Here is a 26,356-nt window from a genome sequence, read left to right on the forward strand (position 1 = left end):
ACCATATTTAATTGTTTATTTTAATTTTTAATTTAATAAACATTTAATTTATATGGACAGTTTTGTGTAATTTCTTTTAAGTGACTTGTACGATTTCATGGAAGCAGCAGAAGCAGAAAAATACACAAGTGCTAACTTGTCCAATGAGCTCTTAATGGATAATTTTTCTGGTGGGAAACAGAAAGAGTGAGTTTTGATATTTTTAGATTTATATCAACATCCTAATATTCTATTTAGTATATAATTTTGTAAAATTTATGAAAAACATATATATTTTTTTTTTTTACAAGGAACTTCCTTTCAAATATACATTTATGTTATGTTTTCCCAATATTCATCTAACAAATATATAGGTTATGATCAACAAAATTGCAGAAAAATGGTTTTTGATTAAATATAAACAATGTTAAGTTTATGCCTTCTCCAATTTCCTGTTAGATATGTAACTATAATAAAAGTTACCTTATGTGTAATGCCATATATGATACTTCTAATTGTCAGGAATAACTGCCATTACAACACTTTTTTTCTTTATGTAATCATGACTAATTTAAATTTGTGCTGGTTATATTTGTTAGGAGTTAATGAAATTAATGAATTAAACCCACTGTTATAAATTATACACTGAGTGATCACTGAATTATGACCACCCCTATGAAAACAGAATGCGACCCGTTGACCATGTGAAGTACAAGAGTGCGCAGCCGACCGGGCTAGCCGGATGGGTAAAGTGCCTGCCTGGCAACCCAAAGGTCGTGGGTTCGATTCCTGCCTCGGGCTTGGATCAAAGTACTGCAAAAACTTTGGGAGGTGCATTATGGCCACAGAAGCCTATGTGCCAACAACTACCAAAAAAAAAAAAAAAAACAAGAGTGTGCAGTTAGTTGACCTAAGTGGCATAGATAAGGTGTTAGTAGTTCAGTAGGTAGTAAAATTCCGAGCGTGATGAGTAAAAGGAAGGATTTATCGGACTTTGATAAAGCACAGATGGTGCGAGCTCGACGAGCTGGTACCTCAATGTCCCAAACGGCTGAACTGGTGGGGTGTTCAAGATCCACCGTTGTTGAAGTGTACCAGGACTGGCATCAGAATGGTCAAACGACAACCCGATGGAAAAACTGCAAAGGTCAAAGAAAGGTTGATGTTAGAGGCGAGTGCCCTCTCTGACAACTCGAACAGGCACAGCACTGTTGACGAGTTGACAACCTGGAACAATATCTGACTCTACCATGCAGCGCACGCTTGCACATATGGGCTATACCAGCAGACGACCATAGGGGTCGTCTGCTGGTATAGCCCATATGTGCAAGTGTGGCGATTGTATGGTGTGGGCCATGTTTCACTGGCAGAAACTTGGATCCCCTGGTGCATGTGAAACAACATATGACTGGTCTCTGCTATTGTCAATTACTTGTTGACTGTGTACACCCTGCTATGGTACACTTTTTCCTGAATGGCGATGGTGTCTTCCAAGATGACAATGTGCCGAGCCATCAGGCACTTGATGTGCAGGAATGGTTTGTGGAACACTGTTCTGACTTCCAGCATATTGATTGGCCTCCTAACTCCCCCGATATCAATCCCATAGAGCACTTGTTGGACACTATGGGAAAGGCATATCAGGCGTTTGGATATACCAATCACCTCCATACCTGCATTGCTAGCGGCATTACACACAGCTTGGTTGGCCATACCTCCTGATCGCTTCCGACATTGTTGAATCAGTGCCATGTCGGATAGCTCCTGTACTGAGGGCAAAGGAGGACCTATGAAGTATTAGTATGTGGTCATAATTCAGTGATCACTCGGTGTATAAGTGAAGTAAAATGCTTTGCTACTAAGTATCATTGTTCTGCTTTCACTCCATGCTTATGTGGATGACATTTTTGTGTATAGGTAATCCCTTCATGCTGTGCAAATAGTTAATGTTTGGAAGTATATACAGGTAGTTCCCGACTTTACGAGTTAATGCATTCCTAATGCGCGCTCGTAAAGTGGGAATTTATATCCCATAGACTAATCTTAACAATGGGTTACGTTCTCAAGTGAAATTAGTTTGTTTAAACAATGGATTGATTTATCAAAGAAATGAAAATGCAGCCTGTAAAATCATGCAAATTATAATAATAAATTATTGATGATTTACAAATGTTAAAGAATGTTTATTCTTCATCGACTAAATGCACACTCGTTGCTCATTCATTATTGGCTCGGCACTCGTTGGTTTGTTACACAAGGAGTCTTCTTCAAAAATGCTTTGAGAGGCATTTGTTTCCAAGTTAATCTTCTCTTTTCTTTAAATTTCACGATAGCATGCATAAGCATTTTTTAACGGCACTCACAAATTGCAACTAACACAATATGTGCAGAGTAACAAGTTTACAAAGCTTAAAAAAAAAGGGGAATGAAGAGAAGATTCTGAAAGTTTATTAATGTTTTTTATATGAGTGAAGATTTCAATAAAGGGGAAACACATTTCACCATAATAATGTAAAAAAAACCACACAATTCCAGCTGTCGGTATTTTCGCAAATGCAATAACATTGAGTTTACTATCCATTTATAATTGATTGCATTAACAGAAAAGCTCAATAAGCCGGAAAGTGCAAATTCTTTTTATTGTTTTATGGTCACGACCTCCAGAAATGTGCTTTAGAAAATTATCGCAAAGGCGTTCAAAATTTGTTGTTATAAAAGAATATATGATAACAATGAAAGTGTAGTGCATTTTAATGATTTGAATTGGTAACTAATACAATTTACGTTATAAAATGACCTTTTAGAGAGATAAATTGCTTAGTTACATAGTGAAAATTTCAACTTCCGAGGTCTTGGAACGAATTACCAAAAAACGTGTTATTAGGTTCACATTACTATATTTTCGCGGTATGATGGTATTTCTGGAATGGATTAATATTGTAAAGCGGGATACACTATTGTATAGCTATGTGCGTGGTTTGAAATGCAGTATTTATGAATGTTTAACATTCATTTTTTGCAATTAATGTTCATATTTTCGATTTTGTTGATACTTGAAAAAAAAAAAAAAAAAACCTCTTAAACCCAGGAACTCTTAAAGCGAAAACTCCTTAAGTGTGAACTGCCTGTGTGTGTAACACACACACACACACACACACACACACACACACACACACACACACACACACACACACACACACACACACACACACAAGGGAGGGATGCTGAACAGTTTAAGTTTTAGCTTAATATAGATTGCAAAGGTTTTTGTGAAAGACAATATTGCCTGTCACAGACAGGCAATATTGTCTTTCACAAAAACCTTGTGTTCACTGAATTTCAGGTTTGTAACAGAGGGCATTGAAATATGGAAGGTGAATGAAGATGGCAATTGTTGAGAGAATAAAGCACCGTGAAGTCATTGAGTACCTTCATTTAAAGGGAATGTTGCCGAAAGAAGTTCACTGGAAGACACAGCAAACATTTGGGGAATCTTGTCCTTCATAGGCAATAGCTGGGTTGTAGAATTTAAGCGTGGATTGGACGGTGTTGAACATGCACCCTGCAGTGGGAGGTCTATTATGTTAATACTTGCAAATGTGGATGTTATTCATGACCTGATCATGCAAGACTGCAGGATAATATTGAAACACATTGAGACAACATTCAACATCTCCCATGAGCAAGTTCATATGAATGTTTTAGGAATGAAGGTTCCTTTGAGTGGTCCCCTAAAGAACTGATGCAGATGAGAAGAGAAGTGGGGAAAAAGTGAGATGTTGTCATGAGATTGTGCACTGTTTTGACCCTGAAACAAAAGAACAATTGAAACAGTGGAAGCATCCTTCTCTCTGCCCTCTCCTCAATAGTTTCAAGTGCAGAAGTTGGCTGAGAAAGTCGTGGCTTTCGTTTTCTTAGATGCAGGAGGAATGATCACGGTTGATTTCCATAAGGAATTGAAGCGCAAGAGGTTTGATAAATTGTCCAAAAGGGTCATTTTGCATGAAGACGATGCAACAATGCACACGACATTTGTGACTTGGGCAGCGCCCTCTGACTGGTTTGAGCCATTATGGCATCCACTGTACTTGCTGGATTTGGTTCTATTGGACTATTTTCAAATCTCAAAAAGGACTTGAAAGGACAGAAATTCAACAGTGACAATGGAACATTCAACAGTGACAACAGTGAAATTCTGCTGATGGATGCAGTCAGCAACTGGTTTGAGTTGAATTCTGCTGAATTTTGTTTGAGTGGGTTGCAAAACTAGTGGATCATGAAACTAATGGGGCTATGTTGAAAAATAAATGTGTTTTCACAACTTTCCAGCATTCTGACTGAGAGCACATACACTTACACTTCTCCTTTACATATGTATGTAATATAGAACATATTCCCCATATTTTCAAAACTGTTCTCCATGGTAGCCGGGTTTTTTTTTTGGTAAAAAGCCCTCCTAGACCCTTGCCTACTTCACCTCATGGTTCATTACACTGAGGCAGGTCCATTGGTATCTCACTATACTGAAACCATAACTTTTCACCATCCTGAACCCATAAATTCTTATACCACTGCAATAGCTAAAACAGTAATATCTTAAACTCGCATAAAAAATATACAGTCGAACTTGGTTATAACAAGCATCAAGGATCCAACAAAATTTTCTTATAACCATTACTCATTATATAAGTGATGAGTTAAATCTACCTCCTATTGTTTTTAATTTTCAATAAATTGATAAAAAGATAGATAGATTCAAAAAACAAAGAAATATTAGAGAGAGAAAATAATATTAGTATATACCTACATATTATTTGTATTAATATGCTTGTATTCTGTTTTTAAATCAATCCAGTTGTTACATACAAAATTGTCGCGTCCAAATTGATTAGCAAATTTCTATTTGAGCCTTCAGAGAGGCTATTGAAAATTCCGCACTTTGTGTGGTTGAAGCAATGCTTCGTCGATGTTTGTAACCTCGCACTTCTAAATTTTTTTTTTTTTTCCAGTTATGGTCTTTCCCAGTGCCGACATGTAAAAATGTTTATTCTTCCACAATGTTGATAGCGTTGAAGAGGACAAAGAAAACTTTTTACACACTTCAACATTTTTTGCACCATGTTTTACTCACGAATAATTTCGAATTTTTCGAGAATCGAGAGACACTTTCTTTTGTTAGTAGAATTGTTTCCAAAGGAAGGGTTCATTTTTAACTGATTTTACTTTAAAATGACAGTAAAGTGATCTGCATACAAAGTTCCTAAAGTCCCATTTCCAAAATTCTTTGAAGTCCCAAAATAAATTTATGGTTCGGTGAATACAAGACCATCTATAAATATGGTAATGTGACAAGCAGAATGCCAATGCACTATTGTATAGCCCCTGTCCCTGAAAGGACAAGGTCATAAACTGACCACTAAGCCCGATGCAGGTGGTAATAAAAAGCTAATTGCCCTTTTCATTTTTGTCTATTCCAAGAATTGGGTTTATTTGACTACCTGAGCAATTAAGAATGTTTGCGTAGTTACCAAAACTTGTATGGTATATCCACGAAGTATGCTCATTATAACAGAGAGTGATTGTATGAGAAAACACGCAAATTAAAATCATTATGGCTTTTTGCTTGTTACAGACATGATCTCGTTATTTCCATTCTTCTTATAACCAAGTTTGTATTTTCCCTCAAATTAAGGCCCTCTGACATCTGTTTAATGGTGAATCTTTTGCGTTCTTCAGTAGCATTATCCTCAATTCTCCAATCAAGCCTGTGATTCTAGTTCCATTGTCTTCATTTGTCAACTCCTGGGTATGTGAACATAGCAACTCATTAAAGCCCTCTTTTGTCAGATCTAGTCAGCAAGTTATGTGCCCATCTGGAGACAAGATCCATTATTATGTTAGTCTCATCCTCCACTTTTTCAATAAGGTGAGAATTGTTAATGAACATGGGGCATAAGTGTTTCCGTGCACCATTTATATTTGTAACTTCATGCCAGGAAGCATCAGTGTTATTTATTTCCTTGTAAATAAGTCTTTTCAAAACTGTTTCAGTGTTACTCCATTATTGCCTTCTGTTGCCATTATTTATTGAAACGCAATAACCCCTTTGTCCATTGGTTGAGATATTGAGATGGTATTTAGAGGCAAGTAGGTTACCTGGATATTAGGACGAAAATCATCCAGATCTTTTGGATGCCCAGGGGCATTATCAAGCAAAAGGAGGATTTTAAAATGCAGTTTGTTCTGGTTGCAATATGTAACCTTGGGAATGAAGTATGAGGGGGTATTTCACCTGCTTTAAACAAAGCAGGTGTAATCCAGACTTTGGTGTTAGTTTTCCAAATTACAAATAGTAAAGCTTTGGTTATGTTTTTAAGGATTTTCAGAATGATAAACTACGGGTAGTTCCCGACTTTACAAGTTAATGCATTCCTAGCGCGCATGTGCGTAAAGCAGGAATTTATTTCCCATATACGAAATTTTTAGAAATCTTCAAGTACCGTGTTAATAGACTAGAAAAGAATAGCGAAAGCTTGAAAAGCGGTACTCACCTTGAAATTAATCTGCGATGGTTTACTTAGGTAGCGTGGTTAATGTTTAAGTGAATTGTTAATAAAATACCATGCACGTTCTCTCCCCACACATTGCCAACTGAAGACGTTCTTTAACTAACGAAAGTCCTCGTAAAGACTATTGGCTTCACCGGATTCACTTACATAGTTTTTAATTATTCTTCTTTTCTTTTATCTCAATGACAACCAAGGATTGGATGTGTACACTTCTATTTCCTTGCGCCTATTTAACTCAGTCAACTTTTACCTACTTCCCTCCCTTTTAATTTTTCAATTTAACAATTCACTTAAACATTAACCACGCTACCTAAGTAAACCATCGCAGATTAAGTTCTCAACAATAAAATTAGTTAGCTAATTAGTTTGTTTAAACAATGATTGATTTATCCAAAGAAATGGAAACTTAGCCTGTAAAATCAAGCACATTATAATAATAAAGAAATTATTTATGACTTATAAATGTTAAAGAATGTTTATTCTTCATCATCAACTAATTTCACACTCGTTGATCGCTCATTATTGGTTCGGCACTCGTTGGTTTGTTGCACAAGGAGTCGTCTTCAGAAATGTTTCAATAGGCATTTGTTTCCAAGGTAATCTTAATTATAAATATGTTTACAAGGTAATTATAAATACCACATTTCTTTATTGAAATGCGGTATTTATGAATGTTTAACATTCATTTTTTGCAATTAATGTTCATATTTTTGATTTTGTTGATACTTAAAAAAAAAAAAAAAAAACTCGTAAACCTGGGTAACTCATAAAGCGGGAACTGCCTGTAATGGGGATTTGAGTTTGAAATCTCTTGAAATATTTCCACCAAATAGAGTGATTAGGTCTTTGAAGGCTTAAAACCAGGTACATTCTTCTCCTCCTTGCCTGATATGCTCTATCAGTCACCCTCTTCCAAAATAAACATGTTTCATGTGCATTAAAAATTTGTTGAGGTAGATAACCCTTTTTCTTTACAATATTTGCAAGTATCACAGAACTTTCTTTTGTAGCCACAGTATTTGCACTAGCTGCCTCGCCACTCACTTCAACATTATGTAGATTTGAATTTATCTTGAATTAATGAAACCATCTGTTTTTTCAGTAAATGTTTAATTACAGACATTTTCCCCTTGCTTAGCATTTAAGTCTTCGAATAAACTTCTTGAATTAGCGTTTGACTAATAGGCATCCAACATTGATTCCGATCCTCTAACCACATAACCAAAAGCTTTTCCACCGATGACTTTTCTCTGCTTTTTTGCTAATGATTGTTGATTGCATTGTCACAACATTTTACTTTTTCCAGGATTCATTTGTTCTTCAGAATCATTTCCACCATTAATAGTCATGCCATACATATGTGCAACGTTTGTCATTTTATCATTGCCTTTGTTTCTTTATTTCTATTTTTTTTCTATAGTGATTGTATGGCACTGCTTACTAGAAACTTCAGCATCCTTACTCTTGCATTTATTGGTCATGATGTGGGTTCATATTGCTCAAATAAAAAAACTGCAGATGAACATTAATGGCTGCACATGTGCTAACACTGACAAACAGTTTTGTTCATCTTTCTGAAAGTTTGTATGCTCCTCAGAGTCCACGCACGAACAAGAAAAGGTTAAGTGTTTTACAGGGAATTTTTTTTTTTTTAAGGATTGTGAAGAGACAACTATACACTGGTGCTGCCATGTCACTTGTTAGTTGGCATGTTTTTTTTTTTTTTTTTTCAATCTGGGTCAGCTCCAGTAGTGAAACTACAGAAATAAAAGGGAGTATCAAAAAGTCATACCCTGACCTAGATAAAACATCAGTAGTAAGGTGCAGTTTTTAATATAAGTTGTCTACATATTCAATAACTAGAAGTGAAATTTCACGTGTTAGCCTGGAATTTGAGGAAGGACGCTATGGTTGACAAAGTGGAGTATCAATCAGTGATCAAGTTCCTGCATTTGAAGGACAGGGAAACTCAGGAAATTGACAAAGAAATGAAAGCCGTGTATAGACAGACTTTTCCATCCTATGACACTGTTAAAAACTGGAAACGGGAGTTCCAGTGTGATCGTACAAGTGTCTTTGACAAGCCAAGAGAAGAAAGGCCATCAGCATCCATGCTGAGTGTCAAATATGTGACAATTCATTTCATTGCAAATGCAGTGGGAATTAGTTATGGGTCTGCCCACAGCATTTTACATGACTATCTGCTTACGTCTAAGGTTTCTGCATGATGGGTTCTAAGATTGCTGACACCTTTGCAGAAGCAATGTCAAATGCAATGTTCTCGCCAACTATTGGATTGTGTAATGAGGATGTTGAGAACTTTTTGGATTGGTTGGTGGCAAATTTCAAATGCTGGGTTACCAGTATAATCTGGAGACTAAAGATATAGTAATGGAGGCATGTGATAGAAGAAAGCAAGCGTATGAGCTTATGTAGCATCAGCCAAAAAAAAACCCCAATTTCACACATCCATTCCCTCTAAAAGTTTGTCCAGTTCCTCCTTGAATTTATTTAAGCTATCAACTTCCACAACAACAGATGGAAGTTTGTTCCAGCAGTTAACCATCTGCTGGCTAAAGGCAAATTTCTGCACATCTATTCTACAACTGTCTTTCCTCAATTTGTATTAATGCCTCCTCAGGTTCATAATCTGAGCAAGCAGAAGAATTCCATCAGAATTCAGTGTGTTCAACCCATTCAAGTATACACCTTAATCAGATCACCTTGCAGGTGCCTAGTCTCCAACTGTTGCAATTTGTAGAACTTAAGCCTTTCTTGGTAAGAGGACCCCTTCATTCACCTTGCCAATTTTGTTGCCCTTCTCTGTACATGCTCAAGCAACTCTATATCCTTCCTAAAATGAGGCCTCCAGCCCTCTATGCAATACCCAAGGCATGGCATGACAATTGCCTTATATAAAGTGATAATCACCTTTTCCCTACTAGCAAAATTCCTGTATATCATTGATAATACCTCATGACCTGCACAGGCAAGCCTGTCTGCATTACTCAGAAAACTTCATATCTGACTCCACAATTACTCCCAGATCTTTTTCATTTTCTACCACCCTAAGTCTAGTACCACATAGTTGGTATGTTTCTCTGGAGGTTACTTCTATCCATATGCCCATATGCAGTACTTTGCATTTCTCAATGTTAAACTTCAGTTGCCACTTCTCAGCCCATCTCCCCAAATTTTCTGGATCCTGTTGCAATAGCACACTGCCATTACTGTCACTAACAACCTTGCCAACCTTTGTATCATCTGCAAACTAAGCCTGATATACCTTCATCAATATCATTGATAAATATACAAAACAGTGGGTCCAACACTGAACTCTGGGGATTCCCGAAGCACTTGTCAAAGCAGTGGAAGCACACCTCCTCCCCACCTCCCAAAAAGGCAAAGACCACTCAGTCTGCTAAGAAGGAACCGCAGTTGTTTTTGCACCAGTAAAAATCAAATCAAACTGCTAAGAAGGTGATGTTGTTCATATTTTGGGACAGAAAAGGGGTTATCCTGACAGATTACCTACCTCGTGGTTCAACACTTAATGGAGAATAATACAAAAATCTTTTGAGAAAGTTATGCGATGCTTTGAAGGTGAAAAGGCATGGAATGTTAACCAAAGGTGTCTGTCTTCTGTCAGACAACACACTGGCTCATATGGCTGTTGCCACCACCAACTTTGTTGCCCAGTGTGGCTTCAAACTAGTGCAGCACCCACCCTATTCTCCTGACCTAGCACTGTCAGACTACTTCTTCTTTCGAGAAATGAAGAAACCATTGCATGAACGCTGCTTTGATTCGTCTCAGGAAGTCATAACTTCTGTGATCAAGGAATTAAACAACAGATCCATAGATGAGAGAAATGTGTTACTATACATGGAGAGTACATAGAAAAGGATTAAACTTCCTGTGCCTCCGTACAGGTGCCTCCGTAGCCAGGTGGGAAGGAACAGCAGTGCGTAGCACATGCTTCTTGATTAGACTGGGATTCAAGCCCGTCACCACCAAATATGGAGGATGCGGAAAGGTCAGGGAATGACCACTGCATATTCCCGGAGCAATATGGCCTTAGTTGCTAATGCTCCTAAATAACAAACAAACAAACAACCTGTGATGTTTCACCTTTCTAGGGCTATTATTTCTAGGTAATGGTACGAACTTTTTGATACTCCCCTTGTACACCATTGCCCACTTTAAGCAAAATTACATTCATTATCTTTTTTCATTAATTTATTTTATTCATCATCATCTGTTGTTCCGATGTTCCTTGCTGTTGTTATTTGGTTTTTTTTAGGAGCATTAGCAACTAAGGCCATATTGCTCGAGGATATGCAGTGGTCATTCCTTAACCTTTCCGCATCCTCCATATTTGGTGGTGACGGGCTCGAACCCCGGTCTAATCAAGAAGCGTGTGCTACGCACTGCTGCTCCTTCCCACCTGGCTACGGAGGCGCCCTCCGATGTTCCATGGGTCGATGTAAGAAGCCTTCCTCCATGCCATGTCCATGTATTTCTTTCCATTGTTGATTTCATTCCAGTTTCCTCATTTCTTAATGACGTCGGTCTTTATTATGTCCTGCTGCCTCATTCTTGGTCTTCCCCTTGGTTCTTTTGTCCTTTAATTGTAAATCAAGCATTCTTCTTGGAAAATGCCTCTTGTTCATCCTCTTGACCTGTCTGAATTTCAGACTGGATCTTTCAATCCTGTCCTGGAGTTTTTTAACCTGAATTCTCTCCCTAATCACATTCCTAATTTTGTCATGCCTTGTCTTTTTGGCTATGCTCTTCACAAATCTCATTTCTACCCCTATTCTGCTTTCATCCTCTTTCCTCATAGTTCAAGTTTCAGATGCATACATCACAATTGGTATGTAATAGGTCTTGTTTATGGCCTTATTTTATTGTAATTATTTATTAATATAATTATTACTTACTTTTTATTAAATTTTGCCTCTGTTAATTGTTAATACTTGCTAGCTTCAGTTTTCTTAGTAAGTTATGAATAATATTCCTATATGGATTGGGGAACTTAATTCCTTCCTAACAGAATTGTGCTGCACAAATCATATGTGAACAGTTTCTGCAGTGTGAAGTTATCCCTGACTAACATTCTTGTAGCACCTCTCTGAAGCCTCTTATCAGCTGAGCCCACTGTGCAAAAATGCAAATGAGTGACATGCTGCTTGCTGCCAATGCATAGTCCTCGAAAAAAAACTTTTATATAATGTATGTTTTACATTTTATATATTTACCAAAAAAACCCTACATTTTTGATCTGTTAAAAGTTAGAATATATATAATTCATTCATTAAAAGAAACTTTAGTTAATTTTTGCAAATGGTTGTACAAAATTTAAATTGTAATGAACAAGGTACCAGTTAGTTTTTCTTGTGAATACAGTCATTATTATTACACCAAATGGATACTCACAAAATATTTCCTAATTCTGCTACTGGCCTTGAGTATTTATCATGCATATACTTTAATTCTGTTGAATTACATATGTTGAAAAAGTACACATTGGTGTTATCACTCCAGTATGTGTTTTTTTTCTTCTATACATATTCGAAGGTTTCATACCTCATCATATGCCTGCTTATATGCATATCATCATATGCATATACTTCATACCTAATTATATCCCTATACTTGAAGTTATCAAAATGGTTTGCCACCTGCTTACCATATAGTTGAAGTTATCAAAATGGTTTGCCTATGCTGTATGGAAAGGACCTGGATTCAGTTCCCAAAATATGTGCAAATAGGAAAAGGAATTGCTGGAAAAATAGCTGCTTCTGATAGCAAAGTCTGTTGGTTCTAAATAAAATAATTAATTTCCATATATGTGTGTTGTATATGCAGTAAGGTAATGAAAATCATTGAAACTAAAGTGTTATTAATTTCTCAAATGTGGCTTTTTATGGAAAGAAACGGTTAGAATATTGGTAATGCAAATGGGATTAAAGGTAATCGAAGTGAGTTCCAGAACTTTAACCATAGAATTGTGTTATTAAACTGCTCTTTTTGGTATCTGCTGTTCCTTTTAAAAGATTAGAAAGAAACTTTAGCTTATGAAAGTAGAGCAGAAGTTTTTTGTTTTTATATAGAATTTAATGATTAATTTAGAATATATGGTTATACAAAAGTTGGAATTTGAAGTACTGGAATGATTTTATTAACATGTATTTATTATTATTTTTCCCATTAGCATAATGATGTTGACTGTATTAAATCCAGCTGTCAGGGAATGGATTAGAATGCGAAGAGATAACATTCGCCCATGGAGTGTTTTTCTGGATACAAAGAATTTTTCAGTCCCCGGCTCACTCTCCCAGAGTACAACAAGAGTAATCAGGAATATAGAATACTTTCAGAGCAATTATGTCTTTGTTTTTGCAGGATTAATTTTATATTGCATGTAAGTTCTGGGAAAAATTTTTTTATTTAAAACTGATATGAAAAAAAAAAATATTTACCAGAATTAATGGAACTGACTAGAGTCCACACACACACACACACACACACACACACACACACACACACACACACACACACACACACACACACACACACACACACACACACACACAACTGTATTTCAAAAGTATAGATACCAGGCATCCCATCCCAAAACTGATAGGTCCAAAAAACTGGACTTTTTTCTTTTTTTTTGTGAAACTAATTCATTTTAATTTGATGCAAAGCTTTTTCCTGATTAGTGCTGTTGGAGTAACAGCTTGGTTCTCTGATTGTGTTAAATACTTAACTTGATGCTTTCAAAAAAAATCTACTGGCAGTTTGCTTCTATGCGGTGCATCCTTTATCTAGCATCCAGCAGCCTTTAGACTTCCAAGTAAGTGCTATGGTCTTACAAACTCACAATAAATAGCTTGGTGGCTGCCAAAGTCCACTTTTTACCAAATGTATTTCTAAAATTATACAGTTTCTGCCATTTTAAGTATATTAAACATCCATAAAATATATAATTAAAAAGACAAAAGTAATGAACGGTTGTATAAGCACCTGTCAAAATTTGCTGGATGACTGACTGATTATTCATTCAGTCATTCAGCAAATTTTGTTCCTCTAGATTTTCAGTGCAACACAATTCAAGCAATACAGCTCAGGGATGATATGCTCCCTTAATTTAGAAAGCAACAGTGTGTGCAAGATGGCAACTCTAGCTTTTGTGGACAGCCTAAAGTTTGAGTTATGATAAAATCTGAATTCTGGAAATAAGTTAAAACTCTGCCCTTGCCTGCCGGTAATTAGTAAAGGCCCCTTTCCTCCCAATCACAATTATTAAAGGCCAGCAAAAGATTAGTACGAAGACATCAAAGATTAGTACAAAGATTAGTACGATGGCAAACTTTTACATAAGTGTGTGTATGTGCATGCTTTTAACATTAAGATTGTATAGTGCTTATAATTTTATGCCTATAATTGCTTATTAAAAGCCTCCAGTGGAGAAATGCATGTGATACTTTGTGTGACATTGTCAGTTTTATTAAAATCTGTTTATGCTCTGTTTGGTTACCAGAGGAGGTTATAATGACATCTTATAAATAAAACAGTTATAATGACAACTTAATTATAACTGTTTTATTGCAGCCTATCTACCAGCATAATAACAGTGGGGCCTTGCATTTCTTGTAGAAACAACATATGGGTTTAATCTGCAAAATTAACTCCCCTTATTTATATATCTTGTATAGAAAAATTAAGAAACTCTAACAGAGCATGGGAAATTTTGGTGAATGGCCGAAGAATACCCACATTTTGGAACAAAATTTAAATCTTGCTGCAGCATATCCATTTGGGCTATTGTATTAGCAAGTATTGTTGCTGTTGCTACTCTGTCTGCCAATTGAGAGGATGGTGCAACTTGCAAAAAGCTTACTGGTATACCTTGCCAGTAGGGAGAAGTTGAAGTCCATATTTGTTTCCTTGTAAGCATGTCTATCATTTCCTGAAATGAGACAACCAGACCCATAATACAGTACATGTAATCATGATGCAGACTGACCATTGATTTATCATTGTCCAAATTTATTATACTAAGTGGGTGTTACTACAGGTCACAGGGGAGAGTAAAAATGAGCCCTTCTGGACTATCAGCTTTCTATTCACTATTTTCCTCCAAGCCCCTCCTATTCTATGTTAGATTTTTAGCCATAGCCAGAGTTAGCCCCCTTCTTTCTTTTGTTTGCTAACACTTTCAATCTGTCTTCCTCTTGGTCTGCATCTTGGCCTATAACTGTTTGTTTCTTTTTGAAAAACTGTTTAGCTGATCTCTTATTCTTCTATCTTAAGTTTGCATCGTTTTGTGTGTGTGTTCTCTTTCTTGAGGATATTTCCTCATTTGTGGTATGGTTGACAGGTCCAATCACACAATTCCAACTACTTCTTCACACCTCCAATCCTCATTTCCTTATCAGTTGTTCAGTCCAATTTCTTTTCTGTCTTTTAAGCCAAACATCCCTCCTCAAAACCTCATTTCTCACTTTGTCAACTCATCTTATCTTTTCTATTCTCCTCCTTATTACTTCTCAAAACTTTCTAATCTAATATATTCCATTCTCGGTGTCCGTCTCTCTGCTTAATGAAGGTACCACACTCCATACTAGTTCTTTTCTTTAAACCAATTCCTAACCTTCCACATAATATTCTTCTCCTCTCAAAAGGTTTTTTATCCATTGCTATTCTTATTTCTCTGCTGCTCTTTATTTCTTCCATCAACTTGCCTGTTGTATTTTCTCTCCTTATTTCAATATTTAATTCATAACCTTCTCGGCCCCGAGTGCCAAGCGAGTGATCAAAGCGAATCTACAAGTGAATTTCAAAGCGACTTCTCTAGAGTTAATAGATTTCAGAGAAATTTCAAGTGTTTCATTTGCTAAGTTATTTATTTTCAGCTCTTCTAAATAAAGAAGTAAGCTTTTCAAAAAGAAAGGAAAGGTACCTTTCTTCTTCTTGTATATAGAAATAACACATAACACACTAACCACTAATCTCTAATCGCTTGGTCACTGGTGGCACTGCTCCTGCCTCCACGTGGCGGGGCCGGTAACCTGGAGGAAAAGTTATCCTCTGGGGCTAAAAGGAGCAACCATGGATTATGACAACTTTCCAGTACTTGAGCCTAGACGCTCATGTCATGACTCAAATGAACCCGAACGTGACGAATCACAATCTAAGAGACTACGCAAAAATGAGAATCAGCAGGAATATCCAGCGTTCCTCATATTACATTCTCTTTCTGCCAAACCTGTGAGTTCACTTTCACCATTTCTAATCCAGAAATGTTTGGAAAGTGTGGCTGGTTCACCGAAAATGGTGAAAAGACTCCGATCTGGAGATCTTCTAGTCGAAACAACTAAGCACCAGCATTCTCAGTCTCTACTGAAATTATCCACTTTCGGCGGAATACCAGTACAGGTCACCCCTCATGCCACTTTAAATAGCTCCAAAGGAGTAATAGCAGAGTGGGACCTGATGAATGTCACTGAAGACGAGATAGTAGAAGAACTAAAAGATCAAAAGGTAGTTCAAGCAAAGCGGATAATAATTAAAAAAGATGGTGAACTTGTTCCCACTAGGAATATTATCCTCACATTTAGTACACCAACCTAACCATCATGTGTCAAAGCCGGATACCTTAATTGCCGAATACGTCCCTACATTCCGAACCCAATCAGATGCTTCAAGTGTCAAAAATTTGGACACTCGCAAACAGTATGTCGAGGAGACGCCATCTGCCCAAACTGTGGTTCTAAAGCTCATGCACAAACGGACTGCAATGCAGAAACGCCACAATGCCCAAATTGTAAAGGCCAGCATCCAGCATACTCAAAATCATGTGAACTCTGGAGGGTAGGAAAAGAGATCCAGAAATACAAAGTTGAGCAAAAGGTCACCTACCAGGAAGCTAGGAAAAAAGTTATGCTCAGTATGCCAAAAATTACCTATGCTGCGGCAGCCAAAAAATACCAGTCAGCTGCAACACAAACGGCAGTCACAGTACCTCCATCCATCTCAATTGCTGATTGGGCCCGATCAGTGCTGTCGGTCCCACAGCAGCCACCTACAGAACAATGTAAAGTGACTTGTGCTAACAATACTCCGCTAACAGTCCCACCAACTGCAACTGATACTCTACCAGAAACTGTGAAATTGAAAGCATCATCCCCAAATATTGCACAACAACCATACTCAGGAAATATGGACACAGATGCTGGTACCCCGCATGATGAGACAATATTAGATTTACATGCAGAAGATGATATGGACCTTGGGCGTCCTAGCTTCCCAAAAAAAGAAAAGATGAAACCAGAACGACACAAGCAGGTTGGATATAAAAAACAGACAGAACCATACTCAATCCCAAAAACTAAATAATGCAGAATATTATACAGTGGAACTGTAGAGGTCTACGAAGCAATATATTTGATATTTATGACCTAATCAAACAGCACAGTCCAATCAGCCTCTGCTTGCAAGAAACCAATCTAACTCCGCAGGTGACTCCAGTGATTAAAAATTATAGTATCTATCAACAAGACAGAAGCAATACTAACTCAACCAGAGGAGGTGTAGCCATACTAGTTGACAACAAAGTTCCTACAAAACAGATCTCCCTGCAGACCACATTAGAAGCTGTAGCCATACGTATTGTTTTAAATTTTACTTTAACCATTGTCTCTGTATACCTTTCCCCAAACAAAGAATTCACTGTGAAAGAACTGGAGGACCTTATAAAGCAGCTTCCATCTCCTTTCATTCTGCTAGGAGATTTCAATGGGCACCACACTATGTGGGGATCTCCCCAGATAGACAAACGAGGAAAACTTATTGAAACAGTTCTTGACAGCCAGAATCTCACATTATTAAACACTGGTGCTGACACTTATATTCATTTTCCCACCGGAGTATCTACTGCCATAGACTTATCAATATGTTCCCCAAAACTATTCCCAATCATTCAGTGGATAGTTTCAAGTAACCCACTAAACAGTGACCATTACCCAATTATTTGCAAATTGCAAACAAACAGAACCACACATATAGCCAGCCGCATAAAATGGAAATTTTCAAAAGCAGACTGGAACAAGTTCACAGATTCAATTTCCTTTGATAATGAAGTCATCAAAAGCCAGTCCATAGATAAAGTTACCGACCACATTACTGCACAAATAATAACAGCTGCAACCTGTGCTATACCAAAAACCACAGCCAGTCCTCGCAGACATGCCAATATCTGGTGGAATGATGCATGCCATGATGCTAAAAGAGAAAAGAATAAAGCATGGAATCGATTTCGCAAGTATCCAACAACTGAAAACTTGATTAATTTTAAGAAACTTAAAGCAAAGGCACGTTATGTGCAGAGAAAAGCGAAAAAAGACTCTTGGATCCGGTTCGCTTCCACTATTACTAAAAATACAGAGATTAAAAAAATCTGGAATAAAATAAAAAAACTGAATGGTAAACTGTTCCCCGAATCAATGCCGATTATAAGCTGGAAAGGTAAAGACTTCTCCACTCCAACAGAAATTGCAAATGCCCTGGCAGATTGCTTTTTCCAAATCTCCGCAGCATCATCATATGAGTCTACTTTTAAACAGCTAAAAGCTAAAGCAGAAAAGCATAACCTGAACTTCAATACAAGGGCATCTCCTCCATATAACCGACCTTTTACATCATTTGAACTAGAGAACTGTCTAAATAGGTCGGGTGATAGTGCACCAGGGCCTGATGGGATATACTATATAATGCTTAAACATTTAAACAAACAAGCTTTGAATTCATTGCTAATATACTTCAACCGGATATTCTCAGATGGCTACTTTCCTCTTTCTTGGCGTCACTCAATAGTTCTAGCGTTTGCTAAACCTGGAAAGGATCAATCAGATCCACGAAACTATCGGCCAATATCTCTCAGCAGTTGCCTTGGTAAGACACTAGAAAAAATGATCCACGCCCGTTTAGTATGGTATCTAGAATCTCATTCGGTGATGAATAAGAATCAGTACGGATTTCGGAAAAATCGGTCAACTCTAGACCTTATGGTCAAGGCAGAATCCAACATACGCAATGCTTTTATCCGTAAAGAACATCTAGTCATGATTTGCTTGGATATCGAAAAAGCCTTTGATACCACCTGGCGGTATGGCATACTTCAAAATCTGTATGCCACAGGGCTCCGGGGTCAACTACCCCTTATCATACAGAGTTTTCTAGAAAACAGGACCTTTCAAGTGCGTTACTGCAATTCACTCTCCCGTACATTTGTCCAAGAAGAAGGGGTCCCACAAGGATCAGTTCTAAGTGCAACGCTCTTTGCGGTTAGGCTAAATAATGCAACAGAAAATATTCCAGCTAATGTTGACACCTATTTATATGCAGATGACCTTACTATATTCTATCATTCACAAAGCATGCGGTCCATTGAGCGACAATTGCAGCTCTCGATAAATAAAATAGAATCATGGGCATCCCGCAATGGCTATCGTCTCTCTGCAACAAAAACAACTGCTATCCATTTTTGCAAAAAGCGTCAGCTCCATCCAGATCCCGAGCTAATATTAGGAACCCAAAAAATACCACTTAGCAAAAGTATCCGGTTCTTGGGCCTTACACTTGACACCAAACTTACCTTTCAGGCACATATACGACAAATAAGAACTCAGTGCATGAAAAAGATTAATATCCTCAAAGTTATATCTTCCATGACATGGGGAGCCGATCGCTTCACTCTTCTACATCTGTATCGAACCTTAATAAGATCTCGTCTAGATTATGGAGCCCCAGTTTATGATTCTGCACGAAAGACAGCATTGGCTTGGCTCAATCCGGTCCAGCATAGTGCTCTCAGGATTGCCTTAGGGGCCTTTAAGACATCCCCAGTGCAAAGTATGTATATAGATGCCAATGAACCTCCACTACATCTTAGGAGAAAAGTATTGCTTCTTAGTTATGCAGTCAAATTATGTAGTCACCCGTCTCATCCCATCTGGACATATCTTTTTGAACCGCAGTGGGAAAACTTATATAGAAATAAACCCAACGAAAACAAACCTGCTGGTATTCGGCTACAAGAGGTAACTCAAAATTGGAACATCTATCTTGGAAATATCTTTCAAGCTACGGACGCAGTACAAGCACCATGGGCAATGTATATACCTCATTGCGATGACTATTTTCTTCAGTGGGGAAAACACTCCTTATCGAACCACAATCTCAGACAACTACATGCGAATCACGCATTGACCAATGCTCACAGTCTTCAGATATACACGGACGGCTCCAAAACTGATGTCTCCGTGGGAGCTGCAGTAATGAGTCCTGCATGCACTGTCTCTGTCCAATTACCACTTGAATGCAGTGTTTTTACGGCCGAACTATACGCAATCAAAATGGCTTTAAAACTCCTTAATGATGTTCCAAACACCCAAGTAATAATATATACAGACTCTTTAAGTGCGGTGAATGCTCTGCAGAATAAATCACAACATTTGCATCCATTCCTCTCACAAATCAGGTCACAGTTATGCCAACTCAACAAAAATAATCGGACTGTTACGTTTTGCTGGATACCGAGCCACGTTGGAATTCCAGGAAATGAGCGTGCAGACGAAGCAGCAAAACACCCCACTTGCTTCGATTCCACCCCTGTTCCTTTTTCTGACTACAAACCAGTCATACGGCGGATATGTACTGAGATGTGGTCTGAAATGTGGCATAATCAAACCGGTAACAAACTTCTTGAAATAAAACACAATCCACAGCTGTGGAGATCCAGTTCCCGATCAAACAGGCAGGAAGAGATCGTGCTGGCAAGAGCACGAATTGGCCATACACATCTTACACACCTATTTCTACTGCTAGGAGAAGATCCTCCACTTTGCCCGCATTGTAGTTCCATACTTACTGTAAAACATATTATCATTGAGTGTACACATTACCATTCAGCTAGAATCGCATGTTTCAAATCCTTAATTAGCTCACAAAAACCTCTGCAACTAAGCCATATACTTGGAAATGATGCCACTTTATCAGAACTGTTCACCTTTCTAAAAATGATTAACGCATACAATCACTTCTAGAATAGTCTCCTTTCCTATATTGACAAACACTCCAAAGTAACAGTATAGGCGCAATATGGTCATAGCAGCCCTTGCGCCAATAAATCCCACTCCAACAACAACATAACCTTCTCTTTCCACTCTCATAACCTTTGTCTTCTCAGTATATATTCTTATTGCAAACCTAGAATAGCTTTCCTTTTGCTTATCAATTTCTGTCATCCTTCCTCAGAATCTGCCACTAATGCCATATCATCTGCACATCTAATGCTGTCAGTTGCCTCTCCTGTCTTCACTCCCTACAACTCTCACTCATCCATATTTCCTTTAACAAATGCCTCATTAACCATTTCTTTTATATATATATTAAAGTTGCAGACAGAGTGAATGGGCATGGTCTTACCATACCACAAAGTGTGTAAGAACCCCAAAATGCCAAGCATACAATACTATTCAAGCAGTTAAACATATACTGATAGAATGCCTAACATATGAAAATGATCGATAACAGATTTTTTCGTTATATATAGAAAACCAAAACATCACCCTTAAAGATTTTTTGGGTGACAAGGAACACATATCAGATATTTTTAGATTCATACAAACAATCAATGTCTACCAGCTACTGTAAATAATAATATAATATCACAGAAAATATTTAACTTCCATACATTCGAACAAGATTTATATACAGAGAATATTGTATAATGAATGAACTGGTGCACTATGATTTCTGTTGTTAATGTGCCAATAAAAACCAAAACAACAATAACCCTGCCACAAATAAATTCTGAAGATTCTAATTGTTGATCATTTTTTTAATTTCAAACCAAGATTTTGGATCCATGGGCTTAAATACAATGTGTATACTGTTTTTGGTTACTTAGTTTACCCTCAATTTTTTTTTGTCTCTCCTAGCTTTTATAACTTTTTGTTCAAATTATTTTCATGTTGAATTGTCTGTGACTGTTTTATAATTTATGTAAGAAATATTTGAAGATCTTGAAACTACTGTTTAATAACACAGTATCATTAGTAGGGAAATAATGGAGTAATTTTTACATCTCCTGTGTTGAAACTGTCAGTAACTTTACAACCATTTTTTTAAATGTTACATGAAAATTACAAAAACAAGTGCTGATGAGATACCTTTACTTACTCCAAGCTCAACTTTAAACAAATTTTTGATGTATCCTTCAATCCTCATAACCTTTTAAGAAAAAAGATAACCTCTTTTCTTAAAAGGTTATCCTTAATGCTGTGGTTTCTAAAATTTAGGAGAGCAGATTTCCTTGTACTTTATTGCAAGCTTTTTCAAGATTAAAAAAATCCTAATTACAGGTTCTTGTTATTAGTAGAGGCATATAATGCAAGAAAGCAAGCTTATACAGCATCATCCAAACAAACAAAAAAAAAAAAAACTTCCCATTTGCTCCAAATGTTTGTCCAGTTCTTATTTGAATTTATGTAAGCTTTCAACTTCCACAGTGACAGATGGAAGTTTGTCACAGCAGTCAATCATCCACTAGCTAAAGGCAAATTTTTGCACATTAATTCTACAACTGTTTTTGCTCAATTTGAATTTACCCCCTCAGGTAATCTGACAAGAGGAAGAATCCCATCAGCATTGAGCTTGCTCGAACCATTCAAGGCCTTATACACCTCAATCAAATCACCACACAGGTTCCTAGTCTTCAGGCTCTGCAATTTGCAGAACTTAAGCCTTTCTTGGTAAGAGCAATCCTTTATTTCCCTCACAAATCTCATTGTCCTTCTCTGTACTTGTTCTAGCAGATCTACATCCTTCCTAACATGAGGCCTCTAGACCTGTATGTAGCACTCAAGGTTTGTCCTGACCATTGCCTTATACAAAGTGATGACCACCTCCTTATCCTTGCTAGCAAAATACCTGCATAGCATTGACAAAACCCTATGAGCTGATCTGGCAACCTGTCTGTTAAACTTTAATTGCCACCACTCAGTCGGCGCCTCTGTAGCTAGGTGGGAAGGAGCAGCAGTGCGTAGCACACGCTTCTTGATTAAACCGGGGTTAGAGCCCATCACCACCAAATATGGAGGATGCGGAAAGGTCAGGGAATGACCACCGCATATTCCCAGAGCAATATGGCCTTAGTTGCTAATGCTCCTAAAAACCAAATAACAACAACAGCCACCACTCAGCCCATCTGCCCAACTTTTCTAGATCCTGCTGCAGTAGCCTACTGTCATTAACAACCCTGCCAACTTTCATATCATCTGCAAACTTGGACATTAAGCCTGTTATGCCTTTATCAATTTCATTGATAAATATAGAAAACAACAATGGGCCCAACACTGAACCCTTGGGGGACTCTACTAATAACATTAGTTCATGGAGTATTGTCCATCGATTACCACTCTGTGCCTTCTCCCACTCAACCATCCCTTTATCCATAGCAGCAACTTGCCCTCATACCACACTGCTCCAATTTGTACAGCAGTCTTCCATTAGCAACTGTATCAAAAGCTTTCCTGAAATCAAAGTATATGATATCAAAATTATTTTTTGCATCCAGTTCCTTTGCAATCACATTGTAGTATCCAGTTGAATTGGTCAGACAAGACTTCCCATTAACAAATTCATGCTGTGTCTGAATTATAACTGCAGTCTTGCCTAGATGATCCTGCATGCTTCTTTAATCAGGTGACTCCATTATTTTCTTCTGAACAGAAGTTAAACTAATAGATCTGTAATTACTAGTGTCAAACTTTGAGCCCTCTTTGTGAATTGGGGATATGTGCACGTCTCCAGTCCATGGGGACCTCCCCTGAATCCAAGATTGCTCTCATAATTATGGCTAAGAGTTTGCTAACTTCTTTTGCTGCCTCCCTTAATATAACTGAATAGATCCCAGGCACTTTTGTTGTGATTGACTCAACTTCTTCACCTTGCCCTCAGTTATTACAAAATTATTTAGCTCCCTGTTAGAGTTTGATAAACTTTTGGCCTCTGCTTTCCTACAGAATTCCTCATTGTGAATGTATATACAAAATACTCATTCAGTTTGTCATCTACCTGAGCAGGATCAGTAACAGTTGAACCATTGATATCAAATGGACCAGTCTGATTTATCCCCTTCCTTCTAGAGTTTACATAAGAAAAGTCTTTACTGTTTTTCTTTGCATCCTTAGCCAAAGATTTCTTGTAATCTGCCTTTGCTTGCTAACCTCCTTTGTGACTTGATTAGACTAGCTTATATCTACCATAGGTTTCTGTGTCACGTGATAATTTATATGCATCCCATGTATTTTCCTTCTCTGCCACAAATCCCGTTAGTTCATTTGACATCCATTTAGTCCTAAACCTTGAACAGTATTTCTTAGTTGGTATGAAAACCTTAGTAGCTTTCAAGATTAATTCCTTGAATGCTTCCATTTAGAATTTGCTGTTGGTAATATCATCAGTTGTTCCCACTGTATAGAATTTAAAAATGGTCTGAGACCACTGTAGGCACCTTTACAAAAGCAAAAACCCTTTCCTTTACCACTGATGGTAGTTATATCTTTAGTAAATCCCACCTCAATACACTGTGGTCACTGCCACCTAGTGGTCCCTTTATCTGCAGATTCTCAGTGCATGAATAATCACTGCTAATAATCAGATCAAGAGTATTACTCCCTCTGTTTGTCTCTCGAACATGTTGCTGTAGAAAACAATCCTACAAGTCCACAAAAATGTTGCTGGTGTGAGTGTGACCAACCCACAAGTTCCATTCAATAACTGGAAAGTTAAAATCGCCCATTACAAGACATTTTGATTTGCTGGCCTACTATTTTTCTGTACAGTTGTTCATTGTGCTCATCAGAGTCATTAGGCCTATAACACACTGCTACTCATTTTTGCATTTCCCAGTGCTTATGTCATACCAAACTGACTCAACATGGCACCGTCCACTCATGTCAACTGTATGCACTGCCTTAGATTTTATGTATTTCTTAACTAACTTACAACATTACCCATCCTTTTCTATCCTTTCTGTACACATTGTACTCCCCAAATTCCAATTCTGCAATGCTTATATCTGTGTGACACCATGTCTCTGTTATCCCAATAATATCCACCTTTGATGTCTTGACCAGCACTTTAGAGTCATCAAATTTATTTACTATACTCTTAGCATTGATGTACATGCAAGTATACATGCACTTGTTCTTACTCTTAGTTACCCTAACACAGCCCATGTATTTATTTGTTCCATAATGACACCTGGCAGATCTTGAGATCCCCAACAACTTATGTTTCATGCTGTTGCTCCTTCCAGTAGAAGCGGTGTAAGAATCGCTTTCGCCTGTGACCTCTGGTAATCTGTCTCTGAACCCCCCCCCCCCAAAGCTAGCAGTTTTCTGACTCTCCTAACACTGCCTTAATAGCATCAGCAAATATTCTTGCACCATTTCTATTTAAGTGTATTCCATCCCTGTAGAAGCAGTCTCTCCTGTTAACAAAGGCCATGCTGAGAAAAATTCTAACCCATGAGCCTTGCACAATTTCTCCAGGGCCGAATTGATTGACAAGACTCTTACACATGCCCTCCTATTGTGTCTGGGCAGAATTGCAGACACTTTCAAATTTAACCTTAATTCATGCCTTTTTTTCAACATTGACCTGTACTTGTTAAGTAAGTCCACAGATCTCCTATTCTTAATGTTATTTGTGCCAAGTGTACAATATCACCTTTTGGGCCCTTAAAAGATATCTGGTCTACGTCATCAGCTTTTGCCTCTGGGAGACATACCCTGGTCGGTCCTATTCCACCTATCTTTGTTGCATGATATATTTCCTGTTTCCCTGGTAATGGAGTCACTCACAGACTATAACTAGCTCCTGTGGGAGCTAGTTATTTGTCTGTGAGGGTTATGGTTATGCTAATTTGTTTTAGTTCAACTATTTAATCCTGGCTTTTCCTGTTTGGCCTGAATGTGACTACTTTCCAGAGGTTAAATTTAAGAATACAAGGGTTGCTTGATTAGTTTCTAGCCTCTCATGGGAGGGAGGGTATTTTTGGTCCATATATGTAATAATTTTTTTTCACAAATACAAAAGAGGAAAGCAAACTGTGCTGCAACAAAGTCTGTAGCATGATGATGAGCACTGCCAGTACATTCTATGTGTAACCACCACAGCATGCTACACACTTTGCCAGAGCACAGTTGTTTTCCTCTCCTTGTAGTTAGCTTTTTTTTTTTTTTAATAATTTGACCCTTTATATGAGTGAACACAAGTTGTTATAGTTTTAAATTACTACTTATTTCTTCCTTTCACCATTTCTTATATATATATATATTTTTTGAAATATACTGAAAGAGATTAAGATCAGGTGTCTGGTAGACAAAATTTTTGTTTAAATTTAATTTCTGTAATTTATAAATCTTATTTCAGTAATTTTGTAAATTAATTTCTAAAATATTTCTGCTAAGTCAAATTTTTTTCTCTCCCCCCACCAGTAACTTTATTAGCTAATTTTAACTCCACTGGTGGATGAAGTTTTGGTAACCGTATTAATTTCTATAATACTTTGTTAATTTAAAATTTGTAATTTAATTTAAGTTCAATTTTACTTAAATAATTCTGTTATCATCCACTGTCAATACACTGTACAAGGACGACATGACTCAGAATGGAAATGCCTGTAGGCATTTCTGGTGCAGTCATGAGTTCATCACTTGTATAGCCTG

The 26,356-nt window shown here is 37.4% G+C and overlaps 1 protein-coding gene across 3 annotated transcripts in view; it reads left to right on the forward strand.

The window, feature by feature from the left end:
* LOC150080582 (prenylated Rab acceptor protein 1) overlaps nucleotides 1–26,356 on the forward strand; it is an 89,453-nt gene that overhangs the window by 13,614 nt on the left and 49,483 nt on the right. For all 3 annotated transcript variants that reach the window (XM_090381122.1, XM_090381120.1, XM_090381121.1), the window contains exons 2-3: nucleotides 82–186; nucleotides 12,766–12,975. In XM_090381122.1, the coding sequence (XP_090237248.1) occupies nucleotides 98–186; nucleotides 12,766–12,975 (299 nt within the window). In that variant the 5' untranslated portion in view covers nucleotides 82–97. The remainder of the gene's footprint in view (nucleotides 1–81; nucleotides 187–12,765; nucleotides 12,976–26,356) is intronic.

This window comes from Mastigoproctus giganteus, chromosome 9, assembly GCF_048544385.1.
Source record: "Mastigoproctus giganteus isolate SK-2022 chromosome 9, ASM4854438v1, whole genome shotgun sequence".
Classification (NCBI taxonomy): Eukaryota; Metazoa; Arthropoda; class Arachnida; order Uropygi; family Thelyphonidae; genus Mastigoproctus; species Mastigoproctus giganteus.